The sequence below is a fragment of the Cnephaeus nilssonii genome (assembly GCF_951640355.1).
Source record: "Cnephaeus nilssonii genome assembly, chromosome: 11".
In the NCBI taxonomy this organism is placed as follows: domain Eukaryota; kingdom Metazoa; phylum Chordata; class Mammalia; order Chiroptera; family Vespertilionidae; genus Cnephaeus; species Cnephaeus nilssonii.
Genome location: NC_137082.1, coordinates 56,037,081 through 56,058,279, shown reverse-complemented (window position 1 = coordinate 56,058,279; position 21,199 = coordinate 56,037,081). Strand labels below are relative to the sequence as shown.

Genomic DNA, 21,199 nt, shown 5'->3' with positions numbered 1-21,199 from the left:
AGCTATATTCAAGTGTGTATACATTTTGGGGGGACACCCTGTATATGTACTATATATATTTATAGTGTATGTATATATTTCACATTTACTTTATTCATTCATCCATCAATAGACACTTAGGTTGTTTCCATATCTTGGCTATTGTGAACAGTGCTGCAACAAACATGAAGTTTATTGAAAAGTTTATCTCTTTCAGATGCTGATTTCATGTTCTTTGGATATCTATAATAATGAAAGTGTAATATGCTAATTAGACCGGACAGCCAAACGACCTTCCAGATGTCATTCCGGACGTCCTTCCAGATGAAGCCGCTGCGGCAGGGGCCAGGCAGAGGCGGTTAGGGGTAATCAGTCAGGCAGGCGAGCAGTTAGGGGCAATCAGGCAGGCAGGTGGAGTGGTTAGGGGCGATGAGGCAGGCAGGCAGAGCAATTAGGGGCTATGAGGCAGGCAGGCAGAATGGTTAGGGGAAATCAGGCAGGCAGGCAGGGGAGTGGTTAGGAGCCAGTGGTCCCAGATTGCAAGAGGGATGTCCGGCTGCCAGGGTCCCGGATTGCAAGAGGGTGCAGGTCCGGCTGAGGGACCCCTCTCCCCCCCATGCACGAATTTCATGCACCGGGCCTTGAGTATACATATATACACAGAGGTGGGGTTGTAGTTCTATTTTTAATTTCTTTGAGGAACCTCCATATTGTTTTCCATAGTCATTGCACCATTTTACACTTCCCCCAACAGTATACAATGGATCCCTTTTCTCCACATCCTCACAAACATTTGCTATCTTCTCTTTTTAATAATAGCCATTCTATTAGGTGTGAGCTGATAGCCCATGGTGGTTTTGATTTGCATTTACCTGATGACTAGTGATGTTGAATACCTTTTCATATACCTGTTCGTCATTGTTTCATATAACTATTGTTTCCTTTGCTATGCAGAACTTTTTTAGGTTGATAGACTCCCACTTGTCTGTTTTTGCTTTCAATGCCTGTTTTCTAACTCTTGTCCTATGAACTGCATGTTTTTCTTATGTTTTCCAGTGACCCTGGAGGTGTACATATTATTTTAGTTTTTAAAAACATAACCATTTATAAATTTATATAATTGAATCTATTATCTTTAATTAACTAACACCCAATAAAACAATTTATTTTAGCCCCCATTATCTAAGATTAATGCACATTTTTCTCCTTATGTCAGAAACCTCTTGGCCCTGCTTCCCATCCTTTGGACCCACTTTTACTCTAGTCGCTGCTATGACAGCCACGTCCACCCAAGTGAAACTGAAAGTTAAGTTAGCCTCAGATGAATGTGGACTGGATGTCAATGGACAAATGCTTGCCCCCTTTCTTTGGACAGTCAATTTTGAGACACATTATATACAGCTTCTCAAGATCATAGCAAAGTGAGTTCCACTCAACCCATAGTAGTGACCAATACTATAATGTACTTTTGCAATGGCTTTTCCTCCTCTTTCTCTCTAGTTCCACTGCCTCCTTGGGTCACTTTTCAAATAAATTACTTAGACACAAGTCTTTGACTATTTTGGGAGGTTGCTCAGACTAAAACACTTCTCTTCCATCCCTTTCTAAAACTTCCCAAGCTCTGCTGACAGACATAATTTGAGGTCTTAGAGTCAACATTAATACAGAAAATAGCCCTAGCTGGTTTGGCTCAGTAGATAGAGCATTGGCCTCCAGACTGAAGGGTCCCGGGTTTGATTCTGATCAAGGGCACATGTCTGGGGTTGCAGGCTCAATCCCCAGTAGGGGGCATGCAGGAGGCAGCCAATCAATGATTCTCTCTCATCACTGATGTTTCTCTCCCTTCCTCTCTGAAATAGATAAAAATATTTTTTTTAGAAAATAAATCTTACCAGATCATACCAGATCTCTTCGGGTCATATAATGATAGGCTCATATTAATGTTTACAACCACTGAAATCACCCCTCACCTAAGAGGAGGCATGACTGCTACTTCCCTGTGCATCCAAAAAAAAAGATCCACCACTGCTCAGAGATAAAATCCAACTACAGACTTCACCTGGATCATAGGAGGTAATAGAGGTGTGCAAAGCCACTAGACCATAACCTCTAGCACAGTGCATCATTTGAGAGTCAACCCACCCCATATAGAACTATGGGAGTAGCCCAGGCTCCTCTTTCTAGCTCTGAGAAATGAAAAGGACACTAAATAATAACTCACAAAATTGTAGATTAAACTCATCTCAATTCCTGCTTAATTGGGACTCTAATGGCAAATGAATGAAATCCAACACCAAATAGCATTAAGTTACCAAAAAAGGAATTCAATGGTTCATATAACTTAGAGGATAATAGAGCTGTCATCTGACAGGAAAAAGCCCAGAGCTCAACATATTCTGCAATTAATCTCTCTTCCCACCACTTTCCCATCTCTTTCTCTCTCCCCCCCGCCCCATCCCCGGCTCTGAACACCTTTCTCTTCCTCTTTTTTCTTTGCCTATGTAGCCCATCTTTCAGCTGTTTCTGTAAGTTGGTCTCATTTTCTCTTTCTGTAGATTGTTGTTGTTTTTTCCAAGTGATAGAGAAGATGGCAACATTAGCTCAATTTTCACCACAGCCCCTGAGGCAAAGAAAATTGTACAGAACCACCAATGGATATTATCCTACTGGATGCTCAGCATCCAAATACCCTTTCCAGTAGGGGGCAATTCCCAAAATAGGGCTCTGCAGCTCACTACAGAAGCTGAAAGAGGAAAGATGGGCATAACTTTCCCTGTTCTCTGGAAGCCAGGGCACAAGTATAAACCTGAGTGTAGCCACTCAGATACTCCCAGCCAAGACCTTGAATCTAGAGGAAATAGTGCGAAAGTGTGAAAGCTGGGGATGACGCAGGATGGCTGCAGCAGCACGGTGGGGTGGTGAGCGTCCAGTGATATGGTGACAAGTGTTTAGGGGTCCCAGAATCCAGGGGCAGAACCAAGTCACTAGAAGGGTTTAACAGGGACATCTTAAGACTGAAACTATGTCTTACTTCCATTGAACCCAAGCTTCATTTCCAGAGCTTTCCACTTGGTTGTCGGAACTTCCTGATACCCTCCCAATAACTTCTCAAAATACTAACCAAAGTAGGTTTCTATTGTTTATAAAAGTGAATTCTGGTGAATCCAGCAGCCACATTTCCCAGCTGCAGAAAAACATTTCAGAAACTCAGTCCTGGCCAGGTCTGGTCATAAGCCCACAATTGCTTTGTCTATTACAAGAATGGGGTGGCAGGGGATGGGAATGGCAAGTAAGGAGTGGGAGGGAAATATGCTGAGCGGCCCCTGCAACAACTATTAGGAATGAACAACCTTAACCTTCATTTATAAACATAAACACATAATGAAAAATCACCAGTCACATGAAGGAAATCAGATGCTCCAGAGTGAAAGCAAGTTGACCAATGAAAGCAAATGACTCTCCTCTGAAATAGTTTATGCAAAATGTAGAAAACTTTAAAACAAACTTCGTGTCCCACGACATTCCAAAAGACTGTAGTGTGCAGAAGAAACTGCAACTCCAGAGAGGTACATGGTCCTGAAGAATCTGGCTCTATCCTTTTTTCCCATTTCATTTTCTACTGCTCTCCATCTTGCTCTCCTCCCTAACAAGCCATTGCACATGCTGTTCCTTCTACCTGGAATGTTCTTTCTTGCCTTCCCCTACCAAGCCCCACCCTCACAAATGTACAATTAATTCCCTTTCTATTCTTTAAGTTTTAACTTAAATAGCACTTCCTCAGAGAGGACTTTTCTGGCAGAGAGAAACTCATGGATTGCAGAGAACAGACTGGGTGAGAGGGGCATTAGGGGACTGGGTGAAAAAGGTGGAGGGATTACGAAGTGAAAATTGGCAGGTTTGATTTTTTTTAACATCACAGGGATGTAAAACACAGCATAGGGAATATAGTCAATAGTGTTGTAATGTAATAACTATGTATGGTGCCAGGTGAGTAATATGCTTGTTGGGAGGATCACTTCATAAATTATATAAATGCGTACACCTGAAACTAATATGGTGTTGAATGTCAACTGTAATTGAAAAAAAAAAATTCTGCCTAAAGCATTCTCTACCTCAGTTTCTCAGTCCTTTGATTTTGAATGCCCTTAGGGCTAAGTTAACTAAGCACTGTTCACCTCAGATTCTTCTGTAAACTGGGAATAAAACATACCTACCTCATAAGGTTGCTGAGAAGATTAAATGAGTTCATATTTGTAAAGCACATAGAATTCAAGTATACATCAATAGATGTTAGATAAAGAACATTATAAACTGATGAATAAAAAGATAGATACAGAGACAGTAAAGCATCAAACAGACTGTCAAATTACAGCGGGAAGGTTAGGGAGAGGTGGGGGAGATAAGAGATCAACCGAAGGACTTGTATGCATGCATATAAGCATAATCAATGGACGCAAAACACTGGGGGGTGAGGGCATGTAAGGGAGTGGGGTGGGGGGGGGGCAATGGTAAGATATGTACACATATAATACCTTAATAAAAAATGAAAAAAAAAAGATGTTAGCTATTACTTTCACCATGGCATTTATCACATATTAAATTTGTTTGTTTTTATTTACTTTAAAAAAATCTGCTTTCCCACAGAATAAAAGGTGCATGAGCATAGTAGTGCTTCTGTTTTATTCACAGTGCCAGATTATATATATATTAAACCAAGAAAATATTTTCTGAAAATGAATTAATAACAATACCCTAGGACAGTGTGGTGGCCATAAAAAAGCTCCCCTTAGCCGAAACCGGTTTGGCTCAGTGGATAGAGCGTCAGCCTGCGGACTGAAGGGTCCCAGGTTCGGTTCCGGTCAAGGGCATGTACCTTGGTTGCGGGCACATCCCCAGTGGGGGGTGTGCAGGAGGCAGCTGATCGATGTTTCTAACTCTCTATCCCTCTACCTTCCTCTTTGTAAAAAATCAATAAAATATATTTTTAAAAAAGAAAGAAGAAAAAGCTCCCCTCAGATCTTCTGCTGTGGGCAGCACAATTAACAACAGCCCAGGTACTGTCCTCTGGATCAATCACATTTGCACAGAGGCCAGGCTTTCTAAGGCTGCTTCTAGTCAATGACTGAGCACAGCAGAGTAGCAGACCCATTCCGGCAAACTGCAGAGGACTCCCTACTGGCAAAGTAAAACCTTTCTTGGAGCTGCGTTTCACACAAGCTTCCTACCCAACCCTCTTTCCTTTCAGAGGGGTCAGCTGCATTGTGGTCTGCAAGTCCTCCCAGCCTGCCCCTGCTCCCTCCAAAATAAACCTCTTGCACATCTAATCCTGTGTTGATGTCTGCTTCTTGGTATACCCCAACTAACACAATCAGGATCTCCAGAAACAAACCTTGAGGTGAGAATTTGTGAGCAAATGACTGAAGGTGGTCTCAAAAGAAACCACTAAGGGGAAGAGAGAAACAGGACAGGAAATGAAAACAAGCCAAGCGATGGCACAATTTCAGGCAAAATCTCTGCCTAACACTGCAGGGAAGCTAGACTTACCAGGGCAAGAAGACATCCACCATTCTATTTCTCACCTTGAATTATGCTCATCTGTTTTCCAACCAAGCTCACCAAACAGGATTTGTGCCGTGCCGGCACGCACAGCCAAGGGTGAACCTGAGTGTGGGCAGCTGAAAGGCTTAGAAAAGACAGACAAGAGAATGAAAGCTGGGTCTCGGTGGGACGCTTCTTCCTGAGAGACAGCTCCACGGACTACAATCCCTGTCTTTATTTTATAGCCAGATGCCACGAGGCAAAGTAAGGGTGTGGTCAAGATGTTTACAGCATTCTCCTGAGTTTTGATCCTACTCAATTACATGCACCTGATCAAGCTTTGTTTACTTGCAGCATATATCACTTAGGCATATGGGGCCAGTGTTCGGACCATAGGTTCACGCTTACAACTACAGCTGTTGGCTATAATTGTGCTGGGAGGGCTCTGCCCTACAAGCTGGGACTTTCACATGGCCACGAGAGGACTGTGCCCTCTCATCAGTCCAAGGCTTGAACCCGTTCAAACACTGTAGCCACGCCCCACAAGTATTTTACCATGTATGCTAGATAACGATACATATATATATAGATATATATATATCTATAGATAGATTTATATATGTATATCTATATATATAGATTTATATATGTATGGCTATATATATATCTATGTACACTGAGTGGCCAGATTATGATCTCGTGTGTGTGTGTGTGTGTGTGTGTGTGTGTGTGTGTGTATCCTATCTAATAAAAGAGTAATATGCAAATTGACTGTCACTCCAACACACAAGATGGCTGTCCCCATGTGGTCAAAGATGGCTGCCCCATGTGGACACAAGATGGCCACCACAAGATGGCCAGCAGGGGAGGGCAGTTGGGAGAGACGAGGCCTGCAAGGGAGGGCAGTTGGGGGCGATCAGGCCTGAATGGGAGGGCAGTTAGGGGTGACCAGGCTGGCAGAGGAGGGAAGTTGGGGGTGACCGGGCCTGCAGGAAAGGGCAGTTGGGGGGGACCCAGGCCTGCAGGGGAGGGCAGTTAGGGGCAATCAGGCTGGCAGGGGAGCAGTTAGGCATCAATCAGGCTGGCAGGGAGTGGTTAGGGGGCAATCAGGAAGGCAGGCAGGCGAGCAGTTGGGAGCCAGCAGTCCTGGATTGTGAGAGGGCAGTCGGGACATCCCTCGAGGGGTACCAGATTGGAGAGGGTGCAGGCTGGGCTGAGGGACACACACCCCCGTGCACGAATTTCATGCACCGGGCCTCCAATATATATAAATATATTTACATATTGGAGGCCTGGTGCACAAAATTCGTGCATGGGTAGAGTCCAGCCAGCCTGGCCTGGGGGAGGGGACATGGGTGGTTGGCCAGCCTGCCTGCTGGTCGAACTCCTGGTCGAGGGGACAATTTGCATATTAGCCTTTTATTATATAGGATATACACTGAGTAGCCAGATTATTATATGTTCAGAGAGCATAATAATCTGGCCACTCAGTGTGTGTGTGTATGCATATGTGTGTGTATATGTATGTATGTATGTATGTATATATGTGTATATATATATATATAGATAGATACATACATACACATATATATATATACACACACACACATACACACTAGAGGCCTGGTGCATGAAATTCATGCACGGGGGGGAGGGCGTGTCCCTCAGCCCAGCCTGTACCCTCTCCAATCTGGGACCCCTTGAGGGATGTCCGACTGCCCTCTCACAATCCAGGATTGCTGGCTCCCAACTGCTCGCCTGCCTGCCTTCCTGATTGCCCCTAACTGCTTCTGCCTGCCAGCCTGATCACCCCCTAACCACTCCCCTGCCAGCCTGATTGATGCCTAATTGCTATCTCCTGCAGGCCTGGTCACTCCTAACTGCCCTCCCCTGCAGGCCTGGTACCCCCCAACTGCTCTCCCCTGAAGGCCTGGGTCCCTCCCAATTGCCCTCCCCTGCTGGCCTGATCGCCCACAACTGCCCTCCCTTGCAGGCCTGGTCCCTCCCAACTGCTCTCCCCTGCTGGCCATCTTGTGGTGGCCATCTTGTGTCCACATGGGGGCAGCCATCTTGTGTGTTGGAGTGATGGTCAATCTGCATATTACTCTTTTATTAGATAGAATAGAGGCCTGGTGCACGGGTGGGAGCCGTCTGGTTTGCCCTGAAGGGTGTCCCAGATCAGGGTGGGGGTTCTCTTGGGGCGTGAGGCGGCCTGGGCGAGGGGCCTGTGGTGGTTTGCAGGCCGGCCATGGCCCCTGGCGACCCAAGCAGAGGCCCTGGTATCTGGGATTTATTTATCTTCTACAATTGAAACTTTGTATCCTGGAGCGAAGCCACGCCTCCTGCTTGCTCCGTGGCAGCAGCCATTTCTGTTGGGATTTATCTTCTATAATTGAAACTTTGTAACCTGGAGTGGAGGTCTCGGCCAGCCAGGGTGTGCGGAAAGCTTGGCTTCCTCCATTGCCGGGGAAACCCAAGCCTCCCTCCTGCTCTCTCAGTGGCTGCAGCCATCTTGGTTGGGGTTAATTTGCATACTCACTCCTGATTGGCTGGTGGGCGTGGTTTGTGGGCATGGCTTGTGGGTGTAGCAGAGTGATGGTTATTTTGCATATTACTCTTTTATTAGATAGGATATATAGATAGATATAGATATATAGTACTTACAATAAAGTAATAATACTGCACATATAATCCAAATTATAACTGTGACTGGCAGATAATAGACACTCAATAAAGGTGTTGAATGAGAGAACAGCTTGCGACTAGGATCCTACCCTCACCACCACCCAACCTGGTCTCAGATGCAAACCGGGACCCTACAGCCACTTGGGACAAAGACCTGCTACCATAGCTACAGACCCTCGGACACCAAAACTCCAGACATCCAGCCGCAGGTTTCTGTAAGTCACAGAGCCCATCCCCCTTCCTACCAGCCCGCTGCAGTGGCATAGGACCTGCTAGGCCTGCTCCGCGCCACCAGGCCTCCCACCGACACAGGGCGGCTGTGCTACCTGACTTTGACTCTGGGCGAGCACACATGGGAGTCTGTTTCCCGTGGCGCAGGAGTGGGCCTCACAAGGCGGCTGTGCAACCCAGCCCCCCAGCAGACCGGGGACCCTCATTCTTTGCGCAAGAGGCAGCACTGAGCACCAGTGACTTGACTCTTGGGGCGCACACGCGGGGACTCTTTCTCATCATGTGCGCACATGGGAACCCTGATTCTCAGTGTGTACACACGAAGCACCAGTGACTCCAATTCTCAGCGCACGCACACACAGGGACGCTGATTCTCAACGCGAGGCCACACCAAGCAACAGAGAATTCGATACTCGATTCTCGGCACATGCATATGGGGACTCTTGACTTCTGGCACATGCTAGGGTACTCTGATTTTCGCCGCCCGCCCGCATGAACTCTTTCTCAGCGTGGCACATGCGAAGTCCCTGATTCTAGGTGTGCGCATGAGGCCACACTGAGCGCCGGTGATTCTGATTCACAGCACACGTGGCTCCCACCAACCCACGGCAGCCACACATCTCGGTGTCGAAGCTTTTCGGTGACACTCGGGTGGCGTGACACTCCCACTGCACATGGCTCAGGCCTTCGCAACTCAGCGTTTGGACCTTCTGGTGACAGCTAGAATGGGGAGACAATGAAACAATTCCCCAGAGCTGTGGTCGGCAAACTGCGGCTTGTGAGCCACATGCAGCTCTTTGGCCCCTTGAGTGTGGCTCTTCCACAAAATACCACAGCCTGGGCGAGTCTATTTTGAAGAAGTGGTGCTAGAAGAAGTTTAAGTTTTAAAAATTTGGCTCTCAAAAGAAATTTCAGGAGGAAACCAAGATGGCGGCATAGGTAAACACCTAAATGCTGCCTCGCACAACAATTTCAAAACTACAACTAAAAGACAAAACGTCTATTACCCAGAACCACGGGAAAGCTGGCTGAGTGGAAGTTCTACAACTAGAAGGAAAGAGAAAAGAGCATTGAGACGTGCACAAGCGCTGAAAAGCTGAGGTACGGAGGTGCGTGAATTGGGCTGGTGGCGGGCGACTGGGTGCGCTGCTTTTCTCAACCCGAAGGGAGACAAGCTCCCAATTACTCTGAACTCCAGTTTCTGGGGAGACACTGGGGACCCAAACTCCTACGGGGAGAAGCTGGACTGTCTGCCAGCGGGTCGGAAAGTGAGGGTGACTTTCTTGCAGAGGTGCGCGCAGCAATCATTGTTTACTGCGCGGGGCGCGGGGACTTGGAAATGCGGAGATGCAGAGACGGCTGACTGGCAGCCATCGCTGTTTGCCAAGCCCGAGCCTAGTGACTCCCTGAGACCCCGCCCCACACAATCTACAAACCCACCCAAGCTCCACGCAGCGGCTTTTGCATATGAATGGCCTGCCATATCGCAGCTTAACCTAACAAACTGCAGCTCTTGTAAGACAGCTCTAAAGCCTCCAAACCACAAGCAAAAAGGAGAAAACTGTAGTTCTCGCTGTAGCTCCTGCTGGGTGGCCTCAGACAGTAGCTGACCTACACCCCATTGGAGATCCAGAAGCTAGTGTATCTAGTGGTCAGTGTGAGATGACACCAGATTTCAACTACTCACATCCATAAGTGACACATTCAAGAGGCACTCAGTGAGCACCAAAGCCCCACTGAAGCAAGTCCTGCCCCATAAGCGTGTCTCTAGCACAACAGTTCTTCTACTCCATCAACACAGGGAAGCAGCAAAATGTGGATAAAAAGAAACATGTCATGAGTGAAAGAAATGGAGGAAAGCAAACTACTGGACATAGAGTTCAAAACCACATTTATAAGATTACTCAAGAATCTTCTAAAAACAGCCAAGAAACTTGATGAGACCTCTGAGGAGCTTAGTGGACATTAATGAGAATGTCAAAAAAATGGAAAAGGACCAGTCAGAAATTAAGCATACACTGTCTGAAATAAAGAATATACAGAAATTCAACTGTAGATCAAAGGACCCCAAGAATCAAACCAAAGGTCCGAAATATGAGGAAACAAAAAACACCCAACCAGAAAAACAAACAGAAAAAAGAACCCAAAAATATGAAGATAGTGTAAGGAGCCTCTGGGACAACTTCAAGCATTCCAACATCTGAATTATGGGGGTGCCAAAAGAAGAGAGAGAGCAAGATACTAAAAACCTATTTGAAGAAATAATGACAGAAAACTTTCCCTACCTGGTGAAAGAAATAAGACTTACAAGTCCAGGAAGCACAGAGAACCCCCAACAAGAGGAATCCAAAGAGGACCACACCAGACACATCATAATTAAAATACCAAGGGCAAAAGACAGAGAATCTTACAAGCAGCAAGAGAAAAACAGTTACCTACAAGGGAGCACCCATACGATTGTCAGCTGATTTCTCAACAGAAACTATGCAGGTCAGATGGGAGTGGCAAGAAATATTCAAAGTGATGAATAGCAAGAACCTACAACCAAGATTACTCTACCCAGCAAAGTTATCATTCAGAATTGAAGGTCAGATAAAGAGCTTCACAGATAAGAAAAAGCTAAAGGAGTTCATCACCACCAAACCAGTATTATATGAAATGCTGAAAGGTATTCTTTAAGAAGAGGAAGAAGGAGAAAAAGGTAAAGATAAAAATTATGAACAACAAATACATATCTATCAGCAAGTGAACCTAAAAATCGAGTGAATTGAAAATCTGAGGAACAGAATAAACTGGTGAATATAATAGAATCAGGGGCATAGAAAGGGAGTGGACTGACAATTCTCAGGGGGAAAGGGGTAGGGGGATTCAGGAAGAGACTGGACAAAAATCGTACACCTATGGATGAGGACATTGCGGGAGGTAAGGGCAGAGGGCGGGGTGGGAACTGGGTGGAGGGGAGCTATGGGGGGAAAAAGGAGAAACAATTGTAATAATCTGAACAATAAAGATTTATTAAATTTTTTAAAAAAAGAAACTATGCAGGCCAGAAGGGAGTGGCAAGAAATATTCAAAGTGATGAACAGCAAGAACCTACAACCAAGATTACTCTACCCAGCAAAGCTATCATTCAGAATTGAAGGGCAGATAAAGAGCTTCACAGACAAGAAAAAGCTAAAGGAGTTCATCCAGGATTATATGAAATGCTGAAGGGTATTCTTTAATAGGAGGAAGAAGAAAAAGGTAAAGATAAAAATTATGAACAACAAAATGACAACAAATACATACCTACCAACAAGTGAATCTAAAAATCAAGTGAATAAAAAAATCTGATGAACAGAATGGACTGATGAATATAATAGAATCAGGGACATAGAAAGGGAGTGGACTGACAATTCTCAGGGGAAAGAGGGTGTGGAAGGTGGGGGAAGAGATTGGACAAAAATCTTACACCTATGGATGAAGACAGTGGCGGGGGGTAAGGGCATGGGGTGGGGTGGGGAATCAGGTGGAGGGGAGCTATGGGGGGGAAAAAAGAACACCTGTAATAATCTGAACAATAAAGATTTATTTTTTTAAAAAAAGAAATTTCAATCGTTGTACTGTTGATATTTGGCTCTGTTGACTAATGAGTTTGCCGACCACTGCCCCAGAGGAAAGAAAAAGAGGCATCTCCAAGAAAGGAAATAAGTGAAAGGGAGGCATGCAATATGACAGAAAAAGAATTCAGAGTAATGGTCATACAGTTCATAAACCAGATGGACGAGAAAGTCACAACCTATGGAAAAATCAGGAAGAAATCAAGTGATATAGCTACAATCAAAAATGCTATGGAAGGTTTCAACAGTAGACTAGAAGAAGCGGAGGACCGAATTAGTGAGAAGATAGAGAAACAAGCCCAATCTGAACAGCACATGGAGAAAAAACTTAAAAAGCAGGAGGAGAACCTAAGGGAACTTTGGGACAACATGAAACAAAGTAACATATGTATAATAGGGGTGCCTGAAAGACTAGAAGAGTAGCAAGGATTAGAGAATCTATCTGAAGAAATAATAACAGAAAACTTCCCTGATGTGGGGAAGAAAAAAGTCACACAAGTACAGAGAGTCCCAAGCAAGATGAATCCCAAAAGACCCACATCAAGACATGTCATAATTACAATGGCAAATGTTAACGACAAAGAGATAATCTTAAAGGCTGCAAGAGAGAGACAGAGAGTTGCCTACAAAGGATCCCCCCATCAAATGATTTCTCAACAGAAACACATCAAGCTAGAAGGGAATGGAATGAAGTATACAAAGTGATGCAAAGCAAAGGACTGAATCCAAGAATACTCTATCCAGCAAGACTTATCAATCAAAACTGAAGGGGAAATCAAGAACTTCGCAGACAAAAAAATGCTAAGGGAGTTTATCACTACCAAGCCAGCAATATAGGAAATGCTAAAGTGAATGGTATAAAAAGAAGAAATAGACAGGGAGGAAGGAACACAGGCATAAAGTACAGAAATGGCTACAAAAAAGTACTTAACAATAACATTAAATGTAAATGGATTAATTGCTCTGATCCAGCAGTCCTGGATTGTGAGAGGTATGTCCGACTGCCAGCGGTCAGACATCCCCCAAGGGGTCCCAGATTGGAGAAGGTGCGGGCTGGGCTGGGGGACACCCTCCCCAGTGCACGAATTTCGTGCACCAGGCCTCTAGTATTACTATAAAATGTTTGAAAATTGCCACCATTCTATAAAAATACAGCACCTACAGTTTTCATGTATTTCCTCTTTTTCCACAAAAATATTCAAAAAACGCCATTCCCCTCCCATTATTATTCTTCCCATTTCCATTCCTTTCTCAATGAAGGAGTCTCATTCTTTTTGCTTAGCTTTTCCTCTCAATCATCAGTTCCCTGTCAATGTAATTCTTTCAATCCACTCAAATTACAGAGAGAAAGGAAAAGATGGCAAAGGTCCAGAACCTGAACCAACAAAAGCTGCAATCCAACATCCTGATGTGGTTGACTGGTGATCTTGGAGCAAAGTTTCCTTTTTCCTAGGCTAGAGGACAAAACTAGAATAAAAGCAGACTAAGCAAAAAGGTTATTTGTTACTGGATGTCTGCCCTTTGATTATTATTATTACATACTTTTAGAAAAGTCATGTGTTATTGATGACATTATGATTCTTAATCTTATCCACCTGTAAGGGAATAATTTATGAGACATTAACTAGGCCAATGAGTTAGTCAAGATTCAAGAGTTAAGACCAAATACAGGCTTTGGGATTAAAGCCAGGCTCAAATCCCAAACTAGCTTTCTCTAACCATGTGATCTAGGAAAAAAAGCCTATTTCTTCACTGATATGTAACTATGTACAGTGTTGTTGTAAGGAGTATAAATAGTACAAGTAAAGTGTCTGGCTCATAGATGGTGCTCAATAAAACTTAACCATGAACAAAATAAACTGATGTACAAAATAGATCCAGAGACAGAAACATGGAACAGACTAATGAATCGAATCTCAGAGGGAAAGTGGCAATGGGAGGGAGAGGTAAGGAGAGATTAACCAAAGAACTTATATGACTACTATAGGCCCTGGAATTGGGCTCCTTCCTCTCTGGTTCCAGTTGCATCACCCGAGAACTGCAGCTGCCAAGTCACCGCAGCTCAGCAGCTCCTGCATTGAGCGTCTGCCCCCTGTTGGTCATTGCGCAGGTTGGATGGTTGAATTGTCTCTTAGGCTTTTATATACACTGAGTGGCCAATTATGACCACCCCATCAGTACTTCATTGGGCCACCTTTTGCCTTCAATACTGCGGCGATTCTTCTTGGCATTGACTCCACGAGATGTTGAAAGGTGATGCGAGGAATCTGACACCATGCCTGATGAATAGCACTGTCCAGTTCTGTGAGATTTGATGGTTGTGGAACCAGCTGCCTGATGGCTCTTTTAACTTCATCCCACAAATGCTCAATTGGATTGAGATCTGGTGATTGTGGGGGCCACCTAAACAAGGTAAAGTCTCCCTCATGTTCTTGAAACCACTCCTGCACAATACGAGCACCGTGGCATGGCACATGGTCTTGTTGGAAGAAGCCATCTCCATTGGGATACACCATCAACATGATAGGATGAACTTGATCGGCAACGATACTTAGGTATGTTGTGCTATTCAGACGTTGTTCTACACGAATTAAAGGGCCCAAATCATGCCAGGAAAACATGCCCCAAACCATAACACTGCCCCCACCAGCTTGAAGGGTTGTACTCATGCATGTGGGGTGCATGCTTTCATGCTGTTTCTGCAAAATTCTCACTCTCCCATCTGCATGATGCAACTGGAAACGTGATTCATCAGACCACATGACTTTTTTTCCAATGCTCAACTGTCCAATCTTTGTGTTCCTATGCGAATTGGAGACGTTTTATCTTGGTAACTGCAGAAAGCAAAGGTGTTCGAACAGGCCTTCGGCTTCCATATCCCATAGGATGCAGTGTATGGCTAATTTGCCTACAAACGTCAGGTGATCATAATAATCTGGCCACTCAGTGTATATAGATATGCATAACCTATGGACACAGACAATAGTGTAGTGTGGTGAAGGCCTGGGGGGGGGGGGGGTGGTGGTTGTGGGTTAAGGGGGTCAATGGGGGAAAAAGAGGACATTCACAATACTTTTTTTTTTTTCATTCACAATACTTTCAACAATAAAAATAAATTTTAAAACAAACAAAAAACCTCAACCATTACAACAGTATTAACAGTTTAAAGAACATGAAATCTGGAATCAAAACCCCTGTGTAATCTCATTTGGCCAATTACCTCTGTCAAGAACCCCATCTCTTTGAGTTAGCTTCCTTATGTATAAAACTAGAGGCCCAGTGCACGAAATTTGTGCACTCAGGGGTATCCCTCAGCCTGGCCTGCGCCCTCTCGCAGTCCAGGAGCCCTTGGGGGATATCCAACTGATGGCTTAGGGGAGCGGGCCTAAGCCATCAGTTGGACATCCTTAGCACTGCCACAGAGGCGGGAGAGGCTCCCACCACTGCCACTTCACTTGCCAGCCGTGAGCCCGGCTCCCTGTGGGAGGGAGAAGCTCCTGCATTGAGTGTCTGCCCCCGGGTGGTCAGTGCGCATCATAGCAATCGGTCATTCTGCCGTTCGGTTGATTTGCATATTAGCCTTTTATTATATAGGATGGGCCTAACAGTTGTATTACCCAGCTCAAAATATCACTTAAGAGGATAAAATGAGGTATTATATGTTAAGTGCACTGGGAGTTATAAAGCATTTATTAAAGTGATCTAAATGTTGAAATATTTTTATTATAGTGATTTTTTTATGGACATCTTTTTAAAATGCACTAGCTACTATTTCCTGGCTGTTTAAAATATCTTATCTTGAGATCTCAAATCACACTAATATCTATGATATTTTTGCCCTTTTAAAGCTATCTAGATCAGATTGATGCTTTTGTTTAAAGTTTTCTTAATTTTATACATAAAATTTAGCATTGATTTTCAACCATTTTTAAAAATATATATTTTTTATTGATTTTTTACAGAGAGGAAGGGAGAGGGATAGAGAGTTAGAAGCATCGATCAGCTGCCTCCTGCATACCTCCTACTGAGGATGTGCCTGCAACCAAGGTATAAGCTCTTGACCGGAATCGAACCTGGGACCCTTCAGTCCGCAGGCCGACGCTCTATCCACTGAGTCAAACCGATCAGGGCTAAGTGACTGGGCTTTGATGGGTAAGTCAATAAACTCCAGCTCTTCTTATGCTTGGATTTTTGTAAAAAAAAAAAAAAACACACACACACACACACACACACACACACAAAATACCACACACAACAATTGTTTTTCTCTCTCAGGTTATAGTTGTACTCTATATAGTTAATGGTCATCTGTAATATGATAATTCCCTTACAACAGCTACCTATTAAATCAGTTAATAACAGCTTATTTTGCCAATTTTGAGATTTGTTATACAATTAAGCCTGAATGATTCTGTTGATTTTCTAAAAAAAAAGACTGCAATGCTCGCGGGTAGCCATCACTTTTCACAATTCCCACTTACAGGCAACACTATGCAAAGTTATCTTTTTGTTGGCTTCCTGTATTCTCGTTAGATGCCAATGAAGCTTAGGTAAAGCACACCTAACTTTCTACTTTTAGGTACAAGGGAATAAGAACTGGCAGAAATGTCTTCGCATTTTTGGGTCAATACAAAATGTATCTCCCCACAGCAGAATTCCAACTAAGACAGTTACTGGTACGTGGCTTCTCCTTGGCCAAGCCTCTCCAGGGAGAGGCGACAAGGGAGGGCAGTGAGGGGACAGGGCTTTCCAAGGGGTGCCTCTACCCGGCAGGCAGTGCCACCCACTCTCCTACCAGCACAGAATACTGCCTTAATCCTTCCATTGCTATACAAGCCACAGTTGCATTCACTATATTATGAGCGCTTTTCAATAGCCCCGTGACATAGACAATATTTCTACCATCACAGAGGAGTGACCTGCTGATGAGCTACAGCTGCCCGTGAATTAACTACACGGCTGATGCGCACGTCCGGGGCTGAGACTACTTCTTCCGCGGGAATGACTGCGGCCCGGCACCCGCGGCCACGGCCCCTACTTCCCCTGGAGCTTCCTCCGATAACCCACCGGCCTTGGATTCTCCGGTAGCGGTACCTTCCTGCGCGGCCCACGGAGCCGGAACCAGCCCGGCCTCCCCAAACCGGAAAAGCCGCCACGGTGCGCGCCTCGGCCTCTTCCCCGCCGGGCTGCGCAGAGCTTACAGGGCGCCAGCCGCCCACACGCCGTCACCCCAAGGGCTACCCCCCTCCCCCCCCCCCCCAACCCGGACTTGGCATTGGGCGGCGGACTCCATCCCCCAACGCCCACCTGAACTCGGTCACCACAGAAGCTCCCCGCGGGCCAGCCGCCCCGCCCCTCGGCTCGCGGGCCGCTCTAGCCGCACACGGAGCCGCTCGTCTCGCTGCTCCCGCCTTGACGTCATCCGCCTGCGCCGCAGCGCGGTGGCGGCGGGCGCGCGCAGCCGAGAAGATGTCTCCGACGCCGCCACTCTTCAGTTTACCCGAAGCGCGGACGCGGTTCACGGTGAGCAGGAGGCAGGAGGGTGGGGGCTGGACCCGGCGCTCCTCTTTGCCCTCCTCTCCCTGAAATGATTGGAATTTTGCCCTGGGGTAAAGGGGTGTACGCCGCAGTGTAGGCGGCTTTCGACCCCGTCGGGGGCTGGGAAGGGGAGAAAGCGGCTTACCTGCGTCTTCCCCACCTTTGCTGCCCGCTCCCGCCGGCCGGATCCAGGACCCCGGGTTCTGGGCGCCCAGCGTGAAGGGCTCCTCTGCAGACTGAGAGCCGTACGGTCCAGCGCCTCTGCAGCGCCCGCTCCGCCGGCCGTGAGTCTGCGGAACGGGGAGGGCCGACGCGGTTTTAACCCAAAAAGCCGGCTCCCGCCCCGCCCCCTGATTGCCAGGTGTTTGGGCCGCTAATTCAGCACACCTTAACCCTCCACATCTCACTCCTAAGAGATCGGTGAAGTCGAGATTCTAAGTGGGAAAGGGCAAACGGATCAGCTTGGAAAGCGTGGCCAGAGGTCATCTTGTTCTTACACGTTGGGGAAGAGTAATTTTAGCATTTGAGAAACACCTTATGTGAGCTTATATATAACTCTCTTAACACTGTTAAGTAGACTAACTTGTATTATCCCTCGTAGCTGAGGTAGAAACTGAGACAAACCTCCACCCCCAAAAGTGAAGTGATTTACTAAAGTGTTTTTTGGGGTTTTTTTCCTGGCTTCAAACCCAGTACTCTTTTTATGTTGTTCATACCTCCCCAGCATGAAAAATCCTGTTTGACTGAATTTGTCTTTAGCATCTGCGCCAATGTTTCGAGTCATGATTTAACTACGTAGATATTTAACAATGCCTATGTATTTACAGTGGTACCAGAATGAACATTCTATGAAAGGAAATTGACTTTTTTGTAGTAAGAATTTTTCTTGTGTGCAGGTTATTGTTACTTCTTTACCATACAGTATGGGGTTTGTTTCTTTTTACCAGAGTGTATCTTGTTTATGTCACCAGGAATATTTCCTTTCTCTGCCTTTTGCTCTAATCTCTGGTGCTTTGAAATTCTGCTAAGAGTCATTGTTAGGCATATCCAAGATCATCACATTAGCCCTGGAAAGGACCACTTAATTGGAAACCGTCTAGGATAGTGCTTCTTCAGCTTCAGTGTGTGGTGGGATCACCTAGAGATGTGGCTAAATGTAAATTCTGATTCAGTAGGTTTTTAATGGGGTGTGAACTTTTGCCTTTCTAACAAATTCCCAGGTGATGCCACTGTGCTGGAGGTAGTAAGGATAGAACAGCCCTCATTTAACTGGTGAGGAAAATGAAGCATTAGGGGATTTGCTCAAGATGACAGCCTGTTCTTGGCAGAGTCAGGAATGGACATTTCCAGTATAAATCTAGTTCCTGTGTGGTTAATGTGATGATTTCTTAAGGGTATGTGAATTTTCACAGAAGGAATGACTTGGCAATATTTTTGTCTTTAAAGTATGACTACTTTAAGACAATCAGCAGGTATGTATGCAGTGTTTACTGTAGTGAGAGTCCTAGAGATGACTGGACTTGAGATGGGTCCTGAAGAATGGATAGAATTTGCTTGAACAGGTGGGAAAAACAACATGAATGCACGAATACACTAGAGTGAGCTTGATAGAAAACTATGGGGGGAAATGGCTAGACCTTAGTGGAGACTGTTAGGAGGAGTGGGAAGTAAGACTGGATAGATTAAATGGGGTATCTTAGGACCTTGAGAGGAGATATAAAACTTCAAAACCAAAATCTGTAAATAAGGAGCCATTGGAGACTTTAAAAATAAACAATATTCTCATGAATGTAGTATTTAAAGAGATGATAGGAAGGAAAAACTGAAATGAGAAAATCAATCTAGAAAGCTCTTGCCAGGTTTAAAGTAATGAGAGCCAATCAGAAGTGGCATTTGAATAAAAATTACTGATAGAATGACTGATGGGTAATTTCCCAGTTACAAACATTTTTTAGTTAGACATATTATTAATGAATGACATGTTTTTCAGTAAATAATAAGCAAAAATCTTTTCACTTACTTGCTATTTTTATTTTTCTAGAAGTCTACCAGAGAAGCCCTGAACAACAAAAATATCAAGCCATTGTTGAATACCTTCAGCCAGTTACCTGGAAGGTAAGGCATTGATATCCCTAAAATATGTTGCCTAAATCTTTATACTTACCCTGAGATGTTTTAAAAATGCAGGTATCTTTTGTTTTTAATAGCGAAAATGAAAAAAAATGTACCCTTGATCAAGCTTTCAGAGGTATTCTAGAAGAAGAAATTGTAAGTATAATTTTATTTATTAAGATTTTACTGGCAAAATAATAAATTAGGTCATTTAAAAATTGCTTTTATTCTTAGAATGAATATTTAAATATGATTGCTTTTTCTAGAGTGAGCTTGCTACGTTGTGAAAGCTGCCTTGATAATAGTATAGGAGTAATTTAATAATTAAGGCTTTTGGCAGCACAGGTGCAGTTTAAGGGTTTGGTTTAATAAGTGAAGAGAGCCTTCTCCAGGTGAATAGTATGGGAGAAGTTGATACTAGGTCTTCCTGAGCAAGAACTGGAATTTGAAGTTGGGCCCTCTCATTGCTGTATGGACAGTGTGACACATTCTGTAGTTGCACAAAAAGTCCAGTCCGAGGATGTTCAGCATGGGAACTGGGGTTCCATGCTCTCATCCTTCGCATCAACATAAAAGAATAACTAGCGCTTGTCTAACTTCAGTTGATAAATTTACTCTAAATATGAAAAATCTGAATTTATTTAACATTAGTGAATAATGAAAGAAAAAGTTTCAAAAGTTTATTCTTGGTTAGGTGAAGGTTAGGTCCCAAGAAGGTAGATCTTTTTCTTTTGGCAATAATAGTGTCCCTTTCTGCATCAAAATTCACTCTTTCCTCTTCTTCAAACCTACCTATTTACCTTTTGTGAGGCACCAGGCACCTAACTTTGCTTTTCTGGGCCTCAGTTTCATTTGTAAGAAGGCAAATGACATTCTTTCAAAGTTGTGTAAAGTGACAGTTAACGAACACACAATAAATGCCGGACTTTATCGAACCTAAGTACTACTTCCCTTCTATTAAAACCTTCCCTCAGACATATTGATGCACCAGTACAATTCATTCCTCTGGCCCTGCCTTTGCCTTTGATTGGGTTATGGCATCAGCACTTCTGTGCTTGATTACTTACAGGCTTAATCATGCTAATGAAACCAATTTGTACGACCACTGGATTTTAAGTGAATTGCCTGTTTATTATTTACTTAATATACTTCTATGATTAGTAATTCTCTTACTACCCATTTTTTGTATTTTCATCTTAAAATAATTTTATCTTCTATGAGAAATAGCTTTATCCCATATTTATGATAATCAGTTTAATGTCAGGGTATGTTTTTATTGTTATCAAATTAGTCTGAACTCTGGCTCCTAAATTAAATGGTTTTCTCCTCTGTTGGTAGATAAATCACTCATCGTGTGAAAATGTTTTAGCTATTATTTCTCTTGCTATTGGGGGAGTAACTGAAGGTAAGTATGGATTTTATTTTTTAAGTAATATGGGACACTATATGCTTTTTTTAAAACTTATTCTCAGCCCTGCACAGGTTATTCAGTTGGTTGGAGCATCATCCCATATGCC

The 21,199-nt window shown here is 44.3% G+C and overlaps 1 protein-coding gene and 1 long non-coding RNA gene across 3 annotated transcripts in view; one reads left to right on the top strand and one right to left on the bottom strand.

Moving 5' to 3' along the window:
* Positions 1-17,413, bottom strand: part of LOC307107667 — a 63,739-nt gene extending 46,326 nt beyond the window's left edge. For both annotated transcript variants that reach the window (XR_013814245.1, XR_013814246.1), the window contains exon 1: positions 17,340-17,413. This is a non-coding gene — a long non-coding RNA (uncharacterized lncRNA). The remainder of the gene's footprint in view (positions 1-17,339) is intronic.
* Positions 17,414-17,463: 50 nt separating this feature from the next.
* Positions 17,464-21,199, top strand: part of THOC1 (THO complex subunit 1) — a 29,121-nt gene continuing 25,385 nt past the window's right edge. The window contains exons 1-4 of the mRNA XM_079785045.1: positions 17,464-17,555; positions 19,612-19,685; positions 19,778-19,838; positions 21,021-21,087. Of these exons, the coding sequence (XP_079641171.1) occupies positions 17,502-17,555; positions 19,612-19,685; positions 19,778-19,838; positions 21,021-21,087 (256 nt within the window). The 5' untranslated portion in view covers positions 17,464-17,501. The remainder of the gene's footprint in view (positions 17,556-19,611; positions 19,686-19,777; positions 19,839-21,020; positions 21,088-21,199) is intronic.